Source organism: Mytilus galloprovincialis, chromosome 3 (genome assembly GCF_965363235.1).
Source record: "Mytilus galloprovincialis chromosome 3, xbMytGall1.hap1.1, whole genome shotgun sequence".
In the NCBI taxonomy this organism is placed as follows: Eukaryota; Metazoa; Mollusca; class Bivalvia; order Mytilida; family Mytilidae; genus Mytilus; species Mytilus galloprovincialis.
In genome coordinates, this window is record NC_134840.1 from 77,097,618 (window position 1) to 77,120,381 (window position 22,764).

At 31.3% G+C, this 22,764-nt stretch overlaps 2 protein-coding genes across 5 annotated transcripts in view; one reads left to right on the forward strand and one right to left on the reverse strand.

The window, feature by feature from the left end:
* Window positions 1-14,871, reverse strand: part of LOC143069002 (uncharacterized) — a 32,076-nt gene extending 17,205 nt beyond the window's left edge. For 2 of the 4 annotated variants that reach the window (XM_076243430.1, XM_076243429.1), the window contains exons 1-3: window positions 7,826-7,948; window positions 3,382-3,553; window positions 1,578-1,743 (exon numbers count right to left, since the gene is read on the reverse strand). In XM_076243430.1, the coding sequence (XP_076099545.1) occupies window positions 1,578-1,743; window positions 3,382-3,553; window positions 7,826-7,869 (382 nt within the window). In that variant the 5' untranslated portion in view covers window positions 7,870-7,948. Of the gene's footprint in view, window positions 1-1,577; window positions 1,744-3,381; window positions 3,554-7,825; window positions 7,949-14,696 lie in introns of those variants that run through there. The other 2 variants (XM_076243431.1, XM_076243432.1) reach the window with 2 other exon arrangements.
* Window positions 14,872-18,466: 3,595 nt separating this feature from the next.
* LOC143069011 (signal recognition particle 9 kDa protein-like) lies at window positions 18,467-22,235 on the forward strand. The gene is made up of 3 exons (XM_076243444.1): window positions 18,467-18,629; window positions 20,323-20,391; window positions 21,605-22,235. The coding sequence occupies exons 1-3, from the start codon at window positions 18,558-18,560 to the stop codon at window positions 21,698-21,700; spliced, it is 237 nt and encodes a 78-aa protein (XP_076099559.1). The 5' UTR covers window positions 18,467-18,557; the 3' UTR covers window positions 21,701-22,235.
* Window positions 22,236-22,764: the final 529 nt, after the last annotated feature.

Genomic DNA, 22,764 nt, shown 5'->3' on the forward strand with positions numbered 1-22,764 from the left:
ATAAATCAAGGCATAGATACTTGTATATTGAAATAAATTTGTTCTTCATTTTGTTATTACAAATACATCAAAGAAATAATAAAAGCAATGTTTATGGACCTTGTTGCCATGGCAACCAGCAAAAGTTTTATTTAAAAAGTGAAAATTTACCTTCTTTAGCTTCTGTGAATAAAATACATTTAAATTGAAATATCAGCAGTAAAAGATAAAATTTCATATTAAGCAATGTAGGTCAGAGATATTGATTGGTATTTGTTGGTTTATCTGTTAAACTAATGAATGTACTGACAGTCCTATAAACTAGCTGAAATACTTCTGGGGTTGAAGTCATAAAACTTTTTTCAGTGCTCGGAGCACAAAAATCATGCTCGAAACATGAAATCCAGCATTTTGATTGGTTGATTTTCGAGTATGAGTACAAAAAACTGACTCGAAAGTTTTCTAACAGCAGGAGTTCACTGAAGCCCCCTTTAAAGGCCCCTTTTTGTTTGCATGCCATAAATATAGCTAACTGACCACCACTACTGATTAAATATTCAATTGTTAGTTAACTAATTGCAGTAATCTGCTTAAGATACCAGTTACTGAACTTTTTTGACATGATTGTATAACTTAACCCTTTTGCCTAGATGTAATTACAAAGCAGAATAGTTGAATTATACATCATGTACATGTACCTATATTTATAAAGAGATGCACCATAAGGGCATGATACACCCGTAAAATGAACCTAAAATGTTGTTGCCACAAAAATCCCACAATATGAACACTAAAAACTAATGTTGTTTGGTTGAATCCATTACAAACTAGTATCGTGGGAACAGAGCACTGTGTGATTACCTGGGCAAGGGTATCAAATTGGATGGAAAATTGTTCCCTGTAAAGTTTCTATAGGTGCTCAATGGTGATGCTAAATCTAAAGCCTCCTGTAAGGAACACCTCATCATGACATGCTCTCTGTACATAATCAGTCATGGTCATGTTGAAGTTACATGTTATTGCAGGTAGAACTTCCATGTATTACGTGAACATTTTTGAATTACAGAATATCATTGTGGCATGTGGAAAACTTCAGAAAGATTTCTAGATTGAGGAACACATATGTAGGATAGCTTTGTGTTGATTTTAAATATTTGAATTACAAAGGTACCTATCAGTGTATCACTCAACCAAAGAGCCTGTTGTCTACCTATTGGACAATGAGATCAAAACAAACGAAACATTTGCGGTCAAAATAAAATAATTTGCACAATTTCTTCCATTTACCTTGAAATTATTCTAAAATTACAGAATATTGTAATTGTGTAAACATTGAAAAGATACATAAATTAAATCTTTAAATATGCTTCCCTGTCTTTATAACATAAAATGCAAAAATCAGCAATATCATTTTTTTTTTTCAGGATCTATTTTCAGAAAATATGTACTGTGGATTTTATGCACTTTGTTGAACATTATACCTATATCCACCAATATTGGTATAATCCACTGTCTGTTTAGGGGAAAAAAGATGACTTGCATCCCTTATATACAAAAAAAAGTAATCTATGCCTCCTTTTTTGTGTGTTAAAACTTACGTTGTAAAGTATCTAGTGCTGATTTCATTGCTTGAGCAAAACTTTCTGCATCCTCCTTGTTTGCAAAATTTAATCCATAAACTTGTCTCTGATCTCTCCATTGATGGAATGTAGGTGTAGCTTGGTTATATTTTAAAGTCCTTGGTATAGAACAGTTTATCACTACCTATAAATACAAATATATTTTATATGACCAATAAACTTTTTTTCTCTCGTTTCTTGGACCATAAAAGGAGTGAGCACTATACACAAATGCGTACTATACATACCAAAAGACGGTACTTATTATGAGGTCATCCTGATCAATTCCATTTTCAATTGTGGCCAGCTTTCTTGGTTGTGTAACTTGTTTTAAATGATGGAAATTTTAATCATTTACTGTCATTGAGTGAAAAGGTCTTCAATATTTTGAAAAAGGAGTATTTGAATTCATCTGATTAAAATTAAACAATTAAATGCTTCTGTTTTGTCTTTAGCTTGCATCAATGCCCGACGATGGGAGCAATTTAGGATTTTTTTCTTTAAAATAGATTGATGTAAAATCATATTTAACAATTTTAAACACCTTAGTGCTGTTAAGAGAACGGAAATCTCAAAGGGCATGAGAGGCACTTTTTTTAAGGCCTCAGCAAGGCAACAAACCATTATCATAATATCAAATTTTAATTTTACTTAAAATTCTTTACAAAGCAAACAACCACAATCAATTAAATTGAGTGTCTGGTTTCCGCTACACTACAATCAATTTTAGAACAGCCCTTACATAAATAAGTGCAGATTTTACTATTATATTACCTTCAGCAATATTTATATCTTTTTTTGCAAAATTTTAACATTTTCTTATTTTAAACATGTGCTTATTGTGATATTTTTTATTGATAAAAAAAAAAATAAGGAAAAAAAATTTGACTTTTAGCATGTCTCAAAATTTAAGTACTTTTTTCAAACATTTATATCTTTTTCATGTCAGCATTAGTGAGTTCCTACAAGAAACTTGTAAACTGTCATAACCTTTCACAAAGATTGTTGCCTTGTTCTCCACAATTTTATCTAATTAAGTTAACTTATGAAGGAAACAAGGTTTCCGCTATAAAGGAAGTAATATCCACAGGTGCGTCTGATTTGTTTTAAGTATCTTCCTGCTTTATTTTGTGTAGATAAAAGCTTTCAGTATTGTTTGGCTTAGGCTTTTGGGGAAAAATGCTTCCTGAATGCAGTGACTGCAAATCTATTGTGTATTTTTTCAGTTGACATTGCCAAAAGCTAGAACTGACATTTTTACATATACATGTATATCTTGTGAAATATATATGTATGAAACACTATGATGACCAAAAATAAACCAGTTTGTCATAAATCTAGGACACAGATATGGCATTTTCTCACAATAAAATAACAGAAAGCTTATTACCTTCCCTTAGTTGGGACATAGGCTAGCTAAGTTAATTCAAGGGTCAACAAGAGAAAGCCAAGGTTGCATCTTTTGAACTATTGTGAAATTTTTGCTTTATCTAGAAATGCATCATTGTTCTGATAGAAGTTTTAATCAAAATCATTCTTCCATGAAAGATAAAATAAAATAAAAAGTCAGCCTGAATTTATTGATGAAAATACCAACTAGATTTTTTTTTATGTCTTTTTTGAGGACAGTGTAACTTTTTTTTTTCACATCATATGCATAAAAAAATACATTTTACCTACACAAATCTAATGTCAAAAGGTCAATATTCTAGCTCTCTATGGTCATTATATCAACCTTATCAAAATTAGATTCCCAATATAAATTTACAAGGGGTTTACTAACCTCATGATTGGCCATTTTTCTACCAACAACTCGAAATGTATTGTTTCCTGTATGTCTGTAAATCTGTACTTTTGATAAACCCTGCTGTTGGGCGCTGCCAGCAGGGACCCATTTCTTAGTAGGGTCATCATATAACATTACATTGGCCCTCGCTGAAACAATGGGCACTTCACTGAAAGTAGAAATCAACAATCTTTTCTGTTTCTTTCAATTTATGTAAGAGACAAGTACTCTAGTTTTTAAAGCATGACTATAGGAAACGTAAAATAACCAAAAAAAGCAAAATTTGACTTAATTTCAAACTGAAAAGTACCTAATCAAATGGCAAAATCGAATGCTCAAATGAATGGATAACAACTGTCATATTCCTGACTCGGTACAGGCATCATCTATGTAGAAGTTAGGGTATAAAATTATTGTTTTGAACCTGTGTTAATAGAGTTAACCCCTTTTTGCATTCAAAAAAATTGTGTTTTTGTCACTTTAATTTTTCAGAGTAAGAATCATTATTATGAAAGCAGATTTTCAATCAGATGTAAAATTCCATCTTTTTTTTAAATTTTTTTAACTTAAAATAAAGCATTCCATATAAAAAAAATATATTTTCGTTGACAATCATAACAATACAATTGGCTAATTATAACCCACAGAAACATGCCTAATTGAGCTGAAAACAATGTTTATTTAGGTATGTAATGGTATGTATGGGAATGTGATACACTATTTCCCTATATTCTGTCATTCAAATACAAGATAAATAAATACATTTGGCAAATTCCTATGTTTATAGTTAAATAACTGACAGGGAGCTTAAAATAAGGAATAATTAAGGTTTCATATGTTTTGTACAAAAAAAACATGTATTGTTGTAACTGTTATAACAGACACTTGTTTTGGCATCAAAATCACATGGGGGAAAAAAAACAATGCACATGGCATGAAAAATTAAGTCAAAAGCCTATGTGTATACTTCTCAAAAGAAAGTTGTCAAAATAGTCAATAATTGTGTATTAGAAACAAATTGCTATGAAATTCATGTGCATAGGACAAATATTAATCTTGACCAATGAACAAACGAGATTCTACTTTTAGGAATTTTGGTTCACAATGCTCTTCAACTTTGTACTTTATTTGGTCTTTTAAACTTTTTTGGATTCAAGCGTCACTGATGAGTCTTTTGTAGACGAAATGTGCGTCTGGCGTATATACTAAATTTAGTCCTGGTATCTATGAGTTTATTTTCAATGAGAGAGAATATTAAATAGTCTTAATGACCTCTTGTTCTAAATATGTGCATATTACAAATAGTATATACATGTACGTAATGCAATACATGTATGTACTGTATGACTATAAATAACATGCAAAATATAATGTGTTTAACATGAAAAATTCAATAAACAATAATAATAATAATTACATGTAAAACTTTGCAATTTGAACTGACAGGCATTACAAATTGTATCTGCAGTAAGGGACCAGATCGGAACCAGTTTGTTCAAATTACAAAAGTTTCACCGATAACATATAGAAATTACCCTACTTGCCACTTCTTCATCTAATTAAAAAATAAAATAATGTAAAACATCTTTGAAGACGTTTGGCCTATATTCAGAATATTATAAGAAAGTAAATGATCACATCCTTTTATCAATTTCTAACATCCTGTTTGAAATTAATAATTAAAATTTCAACACTACAAGTACATATTCCTTTTTCGGCTTTTGTACTTGTCATTAGTTGAACTTGAGTCTTTTTTTATTAAGTTGTCAAATACTCTTTTAAAGGAATACAGAGAGATATTTCTACTGGCACTGGTATTGCAGGGGTGCATCCAGCCATTTTTAAAAGCTTAGGTCCCCAGGAGAAGTTCAAATGAATTGATCGTTCAAAAAATAGTGGGGGAGGTGCAACCCCCTCCTCCACCTGAATGTGCCACAGCTCTGAAACTTAAAATTTGTCTAGGTCCGAAATATGCTTGAAAAAATTGATAATGTGTCTGATTTATTGTTATAAATTATTGGAATAAAGGGAGTGGTATAAAAAATATTTACAACGTCTTTTTAAATTTGACATCTAATTCTTACTACATGTAGTTCCTTCTTCACAAGTTGAACAAACATAAACTTAACAGGTGTCTATGATCATGGTCTGGTTCATTATTATTTGTGGCATATGAATTTTGGTGGATTTCTGAGTATAGGTATTAAAATCCCATCTGTGTATGGGCTTTGTTTAACTTGTAGAAGGCAGTAGTGACCTATTGTTGCTTATTTCTTTGCCATTTGGTCTCTTGTGAAGTGTTGTCTCAATGGCAATCATACTACATGTACAGGTACATCTTCATTTCTAATAGAGAATGTTTTTGTAGACGTTGGCAAAACTGCAAAATCAAATAACCACAAATAACATTATGTTCTAAATCCAGAAGAATTGGTACTGACAAAAATAAACAAGTCTGTAGTCACATCATTGGGTTTGAAAATAATTCCTTCTTGGATAACATATGTGTTTGCTGTAAACATGAGAGTTTTGATAAATTATGTCTATTTCAATATTTATTAGTAAACATATGGTCAAATCAGCTTCACTGTTAAGTCATGTAAGTCAGTCATGTTAGTTATTTGAATTCGCTTGAATTATTTCTGGTAGATAAATATGATAATTATACATGTACAACAATTTCTATCTTCAAGGCAAAATGACTAATTTTGCACGTGCATGTATGATAACATCTTTACTACCCAAGGGCAGAGAGAAAGGAACTAAATGGTAACCCCTGACTAGGGAATATAATTTGATACATTCAACAGTTGCTTCCAGCTTCAAATATAATACTGGTTTTGACATGAATTTGTATTTTAGCCAATTGTTCTTATCAAGTGAGATACCCTATATCATTGAACGGTTTGTTTTCATTCCAAAAATGTATGCTCGTAAAGCTATCATCTTTTAAAAGGTATCACATTAGGCTAACTGCATTTAAAGTCTTTTATCAGCGTATACATATCATATAATGTGTTGGGTAAATAATCGGAATTATGATATTTATGATTAGCTAAAGCCCTCTCTAATGAACAATATAATGAAAGCCAGTTCTTTTAAAGTTGGTGATCAGATATAAATTATTAATCCTTCACTATTGACAGCATGATGCCATGTTGTAGATACACATCAGGCAATTCTCCAATGGAATTTAGGTTTCTATGACAGATGGTAGTGTCAAGAGATAGGAACCATTCCAATATCAATATTGTACAGCATTTTTACTCAAAAGCAAAATAAGAATGGAAGAAAAGTCATAAAACATCAGTCACTGACGACATGTAGCTGATATCTTTGGCTTAATTCATTTATCATAATATTTAACAACTTACATAATATTCACATATATTTATGTATATTACCACGTAATCTATGTATTTAGGTGACAACTGACAGTATACAGTTTGTTATCTGATTTCGTATTTATGCATGTTGTACATAGACTAGAAAGCAGATGGAATGCAGCTTTTTTATTTCAAAATCGTAATCTTCAAACTAACAATAAGGTTGTAAAATTTCACATGTACAGAATGTAAGAAATTAAACCGTAATCTAAAAAAATTTGAAAAGGCTTCTAATGCCCCAGTTATTAATTCAAAACACTTTCATACCGTTAGGTCAGTCAACTTTCAACAGTTGAAAGCGGATTATATTGTTTTGTTAGTTTAAAAGAAACATGATCTTACAAATTTTATATTGATGTAGGTTGAGAAAGCTACAATAACTATTTCACCAAGCATTGAATGAGAAAGAGAAGAGTGCGGTTAGGGGATAGAAGGGGGGATAGTGATCTTGTGGTATCATATTCATTATTCTATTTTCTCCAAATTTTCTTGTAACCCTAAAATATACTACGATTCCAAACCCCTAAATTTACCATAACATTTAGGATCAGATCGCAGCAATTGCCAATTGTCTAGCTAGCATTACCAGACATTGTCACACTGATGATTGAGTATAGCCCCACATGGACACACTGGTTATATACCGGTAAATTGATTTCCCATTATTCAATAAATATTATGTAATATATTCAAAATGGCCCCATTAAAAAGTTACAAATGCTGATATTTGACCCTATTATATTAACCTATAAATTTCAATTATTATAATCTCTATAAATGAAAGATCAATACTATGAAACAAACACAGATATTGACATTCAGCTAATTTTTGTAGTAGAATACATTTTTCTCCGTCTGACTCATCAATATTGGGGATGAGAGCACATTTCGTGAAGCTAGATTACATCTGGAATGTTGGAAAATAAAAAACACACAGACATCGCTACAGGAGATTTAAATATAAATGCACCTGGTGAATAAAAATCAACAACGAAATTAACACGAATGCACTTAAATTGAACAATGAAATGAACATTTTAATAACAAAACGTTACCCGTAAGGTGTAGTGTATAAATCCTCTTCATCTTCTAAATCCATTATATTCCTTTCATTAAAAACACAAGTGTGTAATGGGATATTAAACTGCTACACACAAACTCCACACAATTGATGCTTAATTAATTATTTATTTTCAATAGGAGAAATTGAATCAACTGGTAATTTAAAGAAGCTGTGTATGTGAAATCCTTGTTTTCTCCTTCAAACACATGAAATCAAATGAAATCTATTGGGAAATGGTTGTGATCTGCAATCAGTGGAAAACTAATGGAAATTTGAACCAGAGAAGCAACAAATTGTTCAATTCTTTTGTTCCAACTCATTACACATGCAGACACCAATAGTTTCCCTCACACACAATCTGTCCAGATTCATCAGAAGTCAATTAACTAGTAATTCAATAAGTGTTCAATATCATTGATGACTTGAAAATCAAATAATGCTAATGTAAAAATACATTTTATAATTAAATTCAGAAACAAAAATGTCTAATTTGAAAGCAACATTTTCTTTTCCAGTAAGTATTTAACACAATATAATCAAGTAAAGAAACAATCATTTATATCAGATATAAAAAAAATATATCTTTAATGTGGGAAAAAATGTTTCTCTTGACAGAATAATTGCTTTGAAAACCAAAAATACATTTCATATGTAATCATTCTGTCAATAGGCATGTAGGTATGCTTCATTGAGTTTTTTTTCTTTTGAAAAAATAATTATCAAAAAAATCATCAGAAACCTGAAATTGATGTGAACAGGTTCATTATGTGTCAACAATGATGACTCATTAAAAATAAAATAAAACTTAACTTTATATAAAATTTGAAATAACACCTGGCAGTCATCACTTTCATTTTTTGTCTGTTTTATAATAAAATCTAGAGGCCCCAAAGAGCCTGACTACTTCAGCATAATTCATTAGGCATTAATACCTAATTTCTACATGAAAATGATAGTTTCTGAAAAAAAATTGTTTTGGATGCTTTTCAGCAATTCAATAAGATTCAAAACAACCTATCCTGTACATGCATATATGTACATTATAGTTTAAGAACAAAATATTTTAAAATATACTATTTTCATATTGACGACTGACTTTTGACTCTGGGCTATATTATTTATCAACAGGTTACCTACATTTTACATGTACTCTGTAGTAATTCATTCTAGTACTCGATAAAGGAAGAGGATTTAAAAGAAGTAATATCAAGCTTTCAATTTGTGTGATTTAGAAAAACAAGACCAAAACTTGGTGTGGACCTGGTTGGCTGCATGCAGTTAATACAAAGGAACGAATGCATTGATGATAGTTCCCAGACCAAATATCAAAATCATGGCCAAGAAAAGTTTGAAGAGAATTTTCATGGTACACCTACATTTTGTACAATGAGTGTTCCAACATTGGTATTCCAGTGATTTGAGATGTTTCCAATTAATTCCTTAAGGACCTGTCAATAATGTCATGTGACCAGTCATTTTCCTTTGTTTCTTTAAGATTAGATTAATTAGGGTAAATTACACTCAAATTCTGTGGCACAAGCATCAATAAGAAGACTGCTAACTATAACAAGTTTTAGCCCTCAGACTTGGATGTTAAGACGAAAGAAAAAGTACATATATGTTGATACATGTATAAGTTTGAAAAGGGGTTCCACATAACCCAGTGTAAAAAAAAGTCGTTTATCTGTATTTTACTTTATATTAAAGGACTTGGTTTTTCTATCAAAATTAACATTACATTTTTGTTGCGGTTAAAGTTTTAAAACATTTACAGTGACTTGACTGTTAGTGTTGTTATCCACCAATTGCAACTCATTCAAAATTTTGACCAAATTGCAATTTGTTTTATAAAATCAAACTGTTCAACTGGTCAGAATATTGAACAAATTGTTCAGTCAAAATGTGAAAGTGCAAGGTGATAAAATAAAATATACTTACAATCCTATAAGACTTTAACTCCACTTTAATGATGTTATTACTAAATTTGTCTATCAATCTGTATAGTTATATTATAGCCATTACCATACTAAAGGTAAAATGTTTTATTTTGAATTGCTATAAAAATGTCCAAACTAAGCTTTTATATAGTTTTTCTTTCGAAAAAGATTTTATATTTATAAGAATCATATATCATTTAAAATAATACATCATATATTCAGTAAAATACGTGTGAAATAACAATATGCTATTGATAAGTTTCCTTGGGGAGATAACCTAAAATACTATTCTTTTGAATAAATATTTTTTTAAACCAAAAAAGATTATCTCCCCTTCCTACAAACATATTGCAATTTCACAAATATTTTACTGAATATGAAATGTTTTTATTCACATAATGTGTGATTCTTATGAATATAGAATACTTTTCGAAAGAAAAACTATATAAAAGCTTAGTTTGGACATTTTTATAGCAATTAAAAATAAAACAGTTCACCTTTAGTATGGTAATGGTTATAATATAACTATACATATTGATAGACTGATTTAGTAATACCATCAATAAAGTGGAGTTAAAGTCTTATAGGATTGTAAGTATGTTTTATTTTATCACCTTGCACTTTCACGACTTGACTGTGGTTATCTACAGCAGTTGGTTCAAATTTCTGACCAGTTGAACAATTTGGTTTAATAAAACAAATTGCAATTTGGTCAAAATTTTGAATGAATTGCAATTGGTGGATAGCAACACTTACAGTCAAGTCACTGTAATAACTTTCATAAAATGTCCTGGATTTGTACCAAACTTGGACAGAAACCTGTTTATTATCAAAAACTAGAAGGAAACTTTGTAATAAATTATTTCCTGTTTTTCCATTTATTACTTTTAAATGGATTTGGTATTTCTTCCAGTTACCTATAACATAAAGTCTGCAGTAAAAAAATTTTTGTAAACATTATTAGGTTCATAAACCATTCTTAATTTCTTAAGTATCAAAAGATAGTATCTCTCGAGTAAAAATCTAAAATAGTTTTTCCCTCATTTTTGTTGAGCCTGTGACTAACAGTAACAGCAAAAGAAGCTAAAACACTGGGTTATGCAGAACCCTTAAACAAATTTATTCTTTGTTTATCTACAGGCTTTCTGTCTTTAATTCTTTGTTGCGGCAATGTGTTAGAACATCCAAGAAGCAACAAAGTAATTAATATAAGATTTTTTTACAATCTTTTTAAAATTGATAAGAATTTGTATGATAAATTCTACAATGTATAAGCTGCCGGGTAAAGCCCTGGTTCAATTTAAATTTGAACTGAGAACAGTTACTGCTTTTTAATTATGAATGTACTATACTGTAGCTAGTTCCCCTTAGCCTCAGCCACTTGTCTCTGTTTTTTTTTTACCTATATATACCTTATTATAACACAAAAGGCTCTTAAGAGCCTGAATTGCTCACCTGGAATATTTTGCTTAAATCTTTTACATTTTTTTCAAAGATTAAACCGGACTGAAGACAATAAACGCCGAGTGATGGCAAGAACTCACATTTCCTTTGGAAAGGTTAACTAACAAGGTACAAATGTACTCAACTCTGGTGTTTGAGAAATGACATTCAGTTATTAACTTCGGTTATATTTTTATTCAACATGTACAGTTGTACATCATTCTATCTTACTGAAACTTGTCCTATAGCATATAAGCTTGTACCAACATTAAATTATCTGAAAAATGGTGTATGACACATCTATTTCTGTTGTCAGAACTGATTGTACCTAACAGGCCTTTCAAGTAAAGTCAACCATAAATTATTTTGTCTTCTCATAAGGAAATAATGTTTGACTTCGATTTCAAAGCTCAAACTGCAGATATTAGGCCATAAAAAAGAATATGCATGCTTGCCCTAACCCTACCTACCCAGAAAATAGCTGCCTACTGAAAATCTTTTATTGCCTTGATTTGTAAAAAGTTTTTTTTAAATCAGATTGGCATGAATAAAAAACATCTGACACTTTGATATCTCTTTGACGAAATAAAAAAAAAGAAAATGCCTACCAACCTACCCACTGTCTCTACCTTTGGGTAGGGTTTGGGCAAACCAAAATATTTTTAAGTGTGGCCTTAGTAGGATCTTTTAAAAGGCATTACTAAAAGAGGGGCAAAAGATACCAGAGAGACAATCAAACTCATCATGTATATTTAAAATTCAAAAACAAAATACATGAACAAATCAGTGCTGGACAGCAATTTTGTTTGCTTTATTTATTTGTTGGACCTTTACAGGTTTGTTGAAATTTTTATAACATTTTTCTGTTTTCCAATTATAAAATAAGAAAACATGAATAATTAAAATTTCAATTACAACATACATGTATACATACCTACATTTGTACTAATCAGTGCTGGACAGCAATTTTGTTTGCTTATTAGTTAATGTCAAGTACATGTTACACAGTGTTCTCCCCAGGATTTTTGGATAGCGCTGTGGTAAGCGCGTAATTTTCGACAATTCTCAGTAACTTTATTGCGGCGCGCGTTTTGTTTGTAATTGATTTGATGTGTTTTTATTATATTATGCTATTGATGTTTTCTCTTGTAATGATGTCCTCATCATGCTCATGATAGTTACAATGTACCCCTTTGTTTGTTAATGTTTTTGTCTGGATACACATGATATAGAAGAAGAGTCTTTTTTTTTCCTCCATTGTAAATTCATATATTAAATCCTCATACTATCAGTGTATAAAACTGAAGGAGAAGTCTTTTTCCATGATGGGTCTACATCAGACTACCTATGTGAAGATTTCTTAGCACTAACAGGTAATGTTGCAGAACATGTAGAACCAACAATAAAGTCATTGTCAGCTTCTGTTTGGTTTTGTAACCCACTGTAGCAGTGTACAGTTTACCTTACGACGTTTGACAGAAATTGACATTTTTTTTAGCATAAAGATTTCTCATTTGTCTGACATTAAAGTTTTATAATATTTAAATAGCCTCATCCAAGCTGAACATCGAGAAAGTGAAATTTCTCAAGTCGTATCAGCTTGGGGTTTGTTTTTCTAATCATATCCTCTCAATTGTTTTCAAATGGTAGAATTTCTGACTAAACAATTATAAGTTTGAATAGGTGATAAGTAATACTTCAAAGACTTGCTCATTTTCGGGGTTCGTATGGATAGTAAACCCGGCAAATAATTTGTAACAAACCCCGGTGTTTGATCGTTTTTAAAATCATCGTTTGTTCAAAGTTCGTAAAACAAGTTTGTGAGTGTCGTCGGGAAATGCGGTCAATTCATTTCATCTCATTTCATTCATATATGCCTCTATATATATTCTTTTAATTGAAAAAATAGATGTCAATGTCGAAATCTTTGTTTATTTTGATCTTTCAAAGACGCCATTTTTATTAGACTGGTTCCACAGAATTACTTTAATACAACGGAAATAATTCATTCAAAAATCGAAAACCAGTCAATCACGTGATCCGAAGAGTAAAATAAGCGGGAAATTTGAAAAAATGCGGAAAAAAAATATAGCAACGCGGTTGAGTGGGATAGCGCTGCCATTAGTGCAATAGAACAGCGGGAAATTGAAATAGCGCTGAAAATCGCGGCGCTAAAACGGACTGGGGAGAACACTGATGTATATAAAATGTTTGAATTTCTGATAGACAAAATACAAAGAAAAGGATATACACATGATACATGTACATGATGTCATTAATTTATCACATTAGAAAAAGTCAGGAATAAAACTTGCCAAGCCTAAACTTTTTTGTCTTCTTTAAGAAGTTAATATAAATAAAAAAGCTGTTTGTAATGATTCAAAAGCTTGTACAAAATTACAATTACTTCTATATTTGATGACAAATTATGTATACAGAAATGGTGTTAATGTTTTACAGCACAGAAAAGAACCTGTCTATGTCATAAACCTTATTGCTATTTGGCCACCAATTCTGGACATCACAAAGGTTAACGTACAATGTTGATGTCACAATAGAAAACAACTGACGCCACGAGACAAGTGATTGTTGAATTTGTTGTAGGACGTTGATGGTTCAAAGCAGCGCAGATTTCTAAATAGCAATACAGTGCAATTCTATCACTTTTTATGTAATAACATTGGTAATCAAAGCACAAGCCCTTAATATGGGGAAGAAGTCCCCAATTACGGTAAAAAAATCAATAAAAAAAAATTTAAAAAAATTTTGGGAAAATTTCCCGAATTTTTTATTCGACTAATGAACTCAAAATCGTTAACTTTTTTTTCAGATCTTCTTCCGTTTCCGGTCTTGTTTGCATGAGACTTTGAATAACATGTATATTTATCAACATATCAACAAATGTAGGAAGGAAATTTTCAACACCCAATCATTTTTAATAATTGTTTGATATGAAAAAAACGTTACCTGGATAACAGCGTTTCTTTGTTTACATTGAATATGACGTCATAACTTAAATAACGTCACAACTAAATCCTAACAACAGAACCAATATTGGAAACATTACAGTCTTTCACTTTCTTTCAAGATCAACATGTTTGAATAAAAAAATAAATAAATACAGACTTCGTCCCCATTCACAGGTAATGCCTGCCTCATATTATATTCATGTACGTAACAGCGTTCTAATTAATTAACAGATAGATCTTTATGGGCTAGACTGTCAGAGCGCAGGTCCTGTACATGTATTTTGATAATTTTTCACAATATTATTATGCTTTACATATATCCTTATTTGAATGTATGAGAGATGACTTTCTTCTGAGTCTTTGAAGTATTTATGTCCTGACATTCTATTTTCTATAAACATGATAGAACTGACACTGTATAAATATATAAACAAAATATTTTTATTTATTAACATAAAACTTGTAAAATTTTTAAAAACATGGTACAAAAAAACAGTTGTCTGACAGTACTTGCCTTCCTGTTGACATGTTGGCTGTTTTGTTCTTCAAAATACAGTTTCTGTGTTATGTTCTATGCTATTATATACAACTAATTTTTCTGTCGAACGATGTAAAACATGAAATCATAGTGATTCAGTGTCTTCCTGGTCGATTTGACGCCATTTATCCCAGATGAACTGAAGGATTGTGGGTCAAAAAAATTGGGGCAGCATAAAATGCGGCAAACGTAAACGGATTTGATTTCTATGGAAAGCCGTTGTAGTAAATTATTCGTTCGAATTTCGATGTGATTCATTAGACAGTTTTTTCTTTGTAGAGTTGGAAATTAAATATTCTTTATTAAAGCACAAATTACACCCATAAGACAAAGGCATGACAATTACACGTAATAACAACAATATAATGACGACATTAAAATTTACATAAAAAATAAAAATAAACCAAAACATTAAACACAACAAATGACCTCAAGTGTCCCCTGTCCTCAGTTCAATAGACTGTTTAATAAAGGACCTTAAAGATATCACTTGCTGACTAGTGGTTGGATTTAGTATATATTTCATTTTATAATAAGAAAAATCTTTGTATTGAGTTTTTAAATCATTAAAAAAGACTTGTCTTAAATTTAATTTATTTTACATATTAGAAAGAAATGGGATTCAGCATCCAAAACTTTGCACTTATTACAAAGTTTTTGAGGGCGTGTAATGTTTTTATATCTTCCAGTTTCAATAGCGAGGGAATGATCACTTATTCTAAATTTGCATATTATAGTTTTCTTGTATCAAGATTAGGGTATGTCAAAATAGATTCTTGTTTATATTCAGTTTTATATTCTTAAACAATAGAAATTTGCTATTTTGGTCGAGATATATTTCTTTATATCTTTGCTAAAATTAATTTTTATAGTCGATTTTTTACTGAAATTCTTACAGTCTCCGTTTTAGTTTTTAGTAACATCTTTGGGTTTGCTTATATTATTATCAGATCTAATAGGGTTTACATATGAGTGCCATGAGTATATACCTCGATCATGAAGTGATTTAGAAAGGGAGTAACACTCTTTAAGTAAATTAGATGAGTTTTCACTCAAAAGCCGGTATTCTTATAAAAGTGACCACTGTGTGTCAATGAAAGAAAAAAGGGGGAATCTCCTACTTCAGATCTTTAGGCAATATTACTAGCACACTTCTTAACTCAAAGTGTAAATTTACAAAACTTTATATTGTGATTTTTTTTAGGAGGACTCTTATCTATAAAACTGAGTTTATCCAAAGGAGAATTATTTTGAATGACTACATCTTTGTGAATTGAAATTGCATTTACCAGAGTCTCAGTTATATCGTCGTGTCATATGTTTCCGTATGTCATATGTTTTCGTACCAGTTCACAAGGAAATCATGAAAATCGCCATACCCAGATACATTTCTGACTTCGTACAAACCAGTCCTTGAACTAACTCCTTAATGCCAAGTATATATTATATACTAGTTTGCGTTGAAAATTAAAAAAATTCACATTTTATTTAACGTCTTATTTTGTCGTAATTGTGTATTCATACATCCTTACAGCCACACGGACGCTCCCCTTAATCAAGGATTAAATTCAACTGTCGGGCGTGAGTAGTCCAGAGATGTCAATAGTCTTTTTATATGCCGGTAAGGACTCGAACCAATTGCCATCCGCACTTACACAGAGAGTCGGTAGTATAGAAAATCATATTGGAAAACAAAGTTTAATAAACCATAGATTCATAGAATTTTCGTAGATACTTAAAAATATCAAACCTAAATATTGTCATTGGAACCTACACTTAAATATCGATGGCAACTTCCGAGTTGATTTCATGCATCAACGCTTTGGAAAATAAAATCTCCTGTATCATTGGTTTGAGGGGTCTGAAAGTAGCCAGTTATTGCGGGACTAAATATGTGTTTCCAACAGCATTCCAAGTTTCCCGTTCAACCCCAAAGTTGATCAATTGCAAGACCTACCTTTATTTAAAACTTATGTGTTGTCGTCATACACATGCTTGACATATTTACAATTGGACGGAAAGCAAACAAAAATCGATCAACTTCATATGATTTTTATAGTTCGTTCTTATGTTGTACTGTTATACCACTGTCCCAGGTTCGGGGAGGGTTGGGATCCCGCTAACATGTTTATAATACTGCCACATTATGTATGTATGTGCCTACCCCAAGTCAGGAACCTGTAATTCAGTGGTTGTCGTTTGTTTATGGGTAACAAACTATGTTTTGGTTCATTTTTTATGCCCCAACTACGAAAGTAGAGGGGCATTGTGTTTTCTGGTCTGTGCGTCCGGCCGTTCGTCCGTTTGTCCCGCTTAAAGTTTTTGGTCAAGGTAGTTTTCGATGAAGCTGAAGTCCAATTAACTTGAAACTTAGTACACATGTTCCTTATGATATGATCTTTCTAATTTTAAAGCCAAATTAGACTTTTGACCTCAATTTCTCGGTCCACTGAATATAGAAAATGAAAGTGCGAGTTTCAGGATAAAGTTTTTGGTCAAGCTAGTTTTTGATGAAGTTGAAGTCCAATCAACTTGAAACTTAGTACACATGAATTAAACAAAGCAATAAAATTGAGAATGGAAATGGGGAATGTGTCAAAGAGACAACAACCCGACCATAGAAAAAACAACAGCAGAAGGCCACGAACAGGTCTTCAGTGTAGCGAGAAATTCCCGCACCCGGAGGCAATACCAACTCTTTCAATTTGTCTTTTAGTTTGGAATGTGGAATACTTCTGTAAAGTGTTGAAAAGTCAAATGTTTTAATCATTGACTATTTAAGACTGGCAAGAATGTGTCAAAAACTCTTCAGACATATTATCAAGAATGTCAGGACTAATCAAGACAAATTTAGAAAAGTCAAGAATTGATCGAGACGTATCATAACACTTATCAGATGATAATTGTATTTTTCCGCGTTTCGGAGCATAGCGGCGGAAAATCATGTTGTCTTATGGTAACGTTTTTTAAGAACAGTATGTTTTTGGCGGTTTTTGTTATGTGTATAGTTGTACACGTGGTTACGTGGACCAATCATTTGGATTGTCAATATGTATTCTTATGTTATTGAGGTAAAAGCGAGTTTATAATTGATCATAATTTTCTTGTGTTTAAAATTCATTCTAGCCGCGGACTTAAACTGTCATCATTACTAACGGTATTCTGACCTCGAGTTGTTTCTCTTTTGTTTCTAATATTTTTGTTTAAATATAAAGATCTGATAGATGAAATAAATGCATCCAGAATTACAGATTATAAAGCAAACTGAGTGCATAAATTTATATTGCGATAGGTTTGTGCAATTTGCCGATAATTAAGTCATCCGGTTAGTAGAAATTAGGATTTGCCAAAGGGTTATAATCGGAAAAATTATGTACATTCCCAAGTAATAAATTAAAATAGTCGAGCTTTAGAATAACTATTCAAATAGAAGCTGTAAATATATACTTTCAACTGGCTTCTGCTATTCACAGTCAATTATTTCAATTCAAAAGCAAACACAAATTCAGCAACAATCTTTTGGTGACCAGGCATTCAGCGGTCTTAGGTTCAGTATTGCTTTCCTTTTATTTTAATTGTTTTATCACATTTCAGTATGTATAGCTCCATTGCCACCAAGGATTTGTATAGTACTATATATACAAATCATTGATGCCACTTTAACTATGTATTATAATAATAAATACGCGGAATGGGTTTAAATCTTTTCCGAACTTCGTTTCAAATCACGATTTGCATTCTACATCACCCGTTTTATACTACTTCCGGTTTGTTGACGTACATGCTTTGAGAGCAGACAGCTGTTTATTTACAATATTTCTAGTGTTCTCAGGCATAATGACGTACATAACATCATGGGATGACTTTTCGAAAGCTGCAGAACGGTTATATCTGAAAGATCCTTCAAAGGTTTGACTATTTATAAATGTCTCTGTCTATCTTAGGCCAAAGAAAAATAGTATTAACTAAAAGTACATGTATGTATCTTCATATTTTAACACTCAGTCACAACAATGACTATAGCAATAACTTGTATGTGTGGTTGCATGTAAGTTTGATCACTCTGTAACAGTAAAAGTGAACATTTTCTTTTTCTTGTTGAGATGATGACCTAATGCCACAGGCACTTGTTTCTATCCATAGGTAGTCCGAGATTACTCTGACATCCAACGGCTGTTTTGCCAGACAAGCTGGGGCCATTGGACATCAGAGTAATCTCAGACTAATCCATAGGAAGGTCGACTATTTATATGGATAGTCGACCTTCCTATGGATAGAAACAAGTGCCTGTGCCTAATGTGTAATGTAGCAGAATATAAGGATGTTATACGTATCAGGTTCGTTCCAATATACTTTTGCACCCTACACGTTCGCACCTCACATGTTAGGCCCCGAATGCTGTTTGCACCCTACACGTTCACACCCAATTTTATTCCAATTTGAGGAATTAAAATATTATTTATTAATTTGATGATTAATTATTTAATGTTAAATGTATGAGACTTGTCAATTGTTTTTATTTAAAACTATAAAACAGCTGAATTTGGTGATATTGTTGAGTGTTTAAAACTCATGATTTTTGTTTTAACTTACTTTGATGGAAATACTGCATGTATTTAGCTTGGTATTAGTCTGAAATTACTCTGATGTCCAAGGCTGTTTTGCCAGACAAGCTGGGGCACGGCCCCAGCTTGTCTGACAAAACAGCCGTTTGACATCAGAGTAATCTCGGACTAGCTTGGTATGAGCAGAGATGTCTCTGGTATGAGTAAAACAGAAGATTTTAAATAAAAAACATGAAAGATAATTGTTTATAAAAGCTTTTGTTCATAACAGCTTGGCTCCTTTGATCTCAGAATCGCATTTTATTTACAAGAAACCATGAAAAAAATATTTATAATAATACACTCACCAAAACATGATTAAGAATTATTCAACACAAAAATAAAAATACTGGTAGCCTTGGTGCAAATGTGATTGGGCACGAAGGGACCCGGATTCATGTTATATATACATGTACTAATACTAGTCGAAATAATTATGAGGTCTAGAAAGGCTATTCTACTTTTTCACTTTTCAACTCTAAGGTAACTGTAAGGTGTAAAATTTAAAGCAAAAAGCATAATAGCCTTTCCAGACGTCTTAATTATTTGGTCTAATGTAATACATGTACAACATGTATATAATTTCTTTTTTGTTTTTCATCATCTTCTTCTGAATACAGGAGTAGACTCCCATCTTCCCCACAATACAATATTAAAGATTATTGCTATTTTACGAAACTTTCTTTTGATCTTACTGACTTATAATTTCCTTTCTCAGAAGAATTGGTGATATGAAAATTATCGCTAAAAACTAAGCTAATGAAATTAAACAGATTATCATTGGTCATCTCAACTCAATTGCTTTTCTCACTTTCGCCGTACCTGCTCAAGCGGCGAGAAAATCAATCTCCTTGAGATGATCAACTATAATCAGAATCTATTAGTATTCTTCTCTCAGAGAATGATAAGGGTTTCCTAAATTAGTTTTGTTGCATACATGTACATGTACTGTACATTGTTTATATGACTTAATCAAAGTTATCTCCATTTTTAAACAGTGTAGATTTGTTACCAAATACAGACACTCAGATGGAAAATTAAATGTAAAGATCACAGATGACTCAGTGGTAGGTTTTTCTTATTCTTTAAGTATGTATAGTTTAGGTGTATTAGAAAAAAGTAAAAACACAAAAATACTGAACTCCGAGGAAAATTCAAAAAGGAAAGTCCCAAATCAAATGGCAAAATCAATAGTTCAAACACATCAAATGTATGGATAACAACTGTCATATTCCTGACTTGGTACAGACATTTTCTTATGTAGAAAATGGTGGATTGAACCTGGTTTTATAGCTAACTAAACCTCTCACTTGTAATACAGTATGACAGTCGCATCAAATTCCATTACATTGCCAACCACGTGGGAGTATTTGCATAGATCTGACAAATGAACATACATATTTAAGTCAATGATAAAATCTTATTATGACATTATCCAACTAACCTATTGAACTTTGCTTAAAAGGATGAGAGAAAAAAAACACTATCCTATAATATTAGTATTTTCTGTTGAAAGTAGCATAACTGTCAAATTCATGTGACCATTTGACTCAAATTCTCATATATGATTTATCATTTAAAAATATACTAAAACTCATATCCAAATTGCAATAAGTCTGAAATAGTTGAAATACATTTACTCAATAAAACATATCCGAATTTGGTGTGTATTTTAGTATCGACACCATCTAATTAACTATTTAGATGACCTCCAAAGACTGCTGACAGTCACCTAACCCAAAAGAGACTTAAACAAAAAATATAATATTTTTACCTGTATACCATAAATTTTTTAGTGGATCGAATCAGTCAACAAAATTGGTCACTTTTGTGGTCACTTTTGTTTCACTTTCAATATTGACTTTCTTTTCCTTATGGCTGAACAGGACTAATAAATGTGCAACCAATCTTTAGATAATGGGGTAAATTGAAGGTCACATGAATATGGATTCAATGAAATTATTCAGGCCACACTTAAAAGATATTTTGTTTTACCCAAACTCTACCAAAGGTAGAGACAGTGGGTAGGTAGGTAGGTAGACTTTTTTTTATTTTGAAAAAAGAGAAATTGAAGTGTCAAATGCTTTTAGTCATACTGGTCTGTGATCTGATTAAAAAAAACTTTTTCAAATCAAGGTAATAAAAGATTTTAAGTAGGCAGCTATTTTTTGGGTAGGTAGCGTTAGTGCAAACAAACATATTCCTTTTTATGGCCTCACTTGCAAGTGTATTCTAAAATAATATTATAGTTAATGTGTTTTTTTTTTTTATATTTTACAGTGTATACAGTACAGAACAGAGCATGCCCAAGATGTTAAGAGACTTGAAAAATTGACAAATCAGTTAATGAGGCACATGGCTTCAAAGGAAAAGTAGATAATGTCCATTAGATAATGTTAAATAAATTATACAGTAAAATCAGAATGTACGGAAGTGAGAAGTATAAAAGAAAACCTTCCATTGCTAAGGCAACTGGAGTACGCAATAAACTAGAGTCCATGGTTTTGTGATCCTCTTTTCTTATGTACAGTGTTGTGTAATAATGAATTGTATTTTATGTTCTGTAATTTTATAGTCAGATCATGGTACTCATACATGTAAAATGCCACCACACATTTACAAATGCATTTATGTTTTGAATATATCTGAACAATATATTTATAAATGACTTATTCTGCCTTAGGTTTAGTATCAACTTATCAAATTGTGTAGGTGGAAAAGGGGAAGGGGAGTTTCAAAATATAAATACAATATTCTTTTTCTTGTAGAAACTGAATTATTTGTCTGAAATTTCAATGGATCTGTATGTAAAATCATTCATAGATTGATAGAGAAACTATTGATGAATAAGTTTTGTAGATTTTGTATGTAAATGTATGTATGATAAATAAAGTAAAACAGTTTTTCACAATATCTAGTTTTGATGCCAACACACATAACTTGTATATTATTGGTATAGATTAAGCTCTGACTCACTTGTGTTGAAATTTTATTGTAAATATTTAAAATCTTCAATGTCTTCTATGGTGTCGTAGCAACATCCTTGCTTGGGTGTAAATGGTGTTATGGTTTGATCCCCTAAGGCCTTTTGAAATTTTACTTTAAAAATAAATGGTCACAATTCTTACAATATCATAAATCATCTTTCAAATGCAAAAACATGTAGACAAGGTTAAGTTTTCATAGTCAATAGATATAGGAAGATGTGGTGTGAGTGCCAATGAGAAAACTCTACATCCAAATAACAATTTAAAAAAAAGTAAACCATTATAGGTCAATGTACGGCCTTCAAGACGGACCCTTGGCTCACACCGATCAACAAGCTATAAAGAGACCCAAAACTACTAGTGTAAAACCATTCAAACGGGAAAACCAACGGTCTAATCTATATAAAATTTAAAAAAACAAGAAACGAGAAACACATATAAATTACATAAACA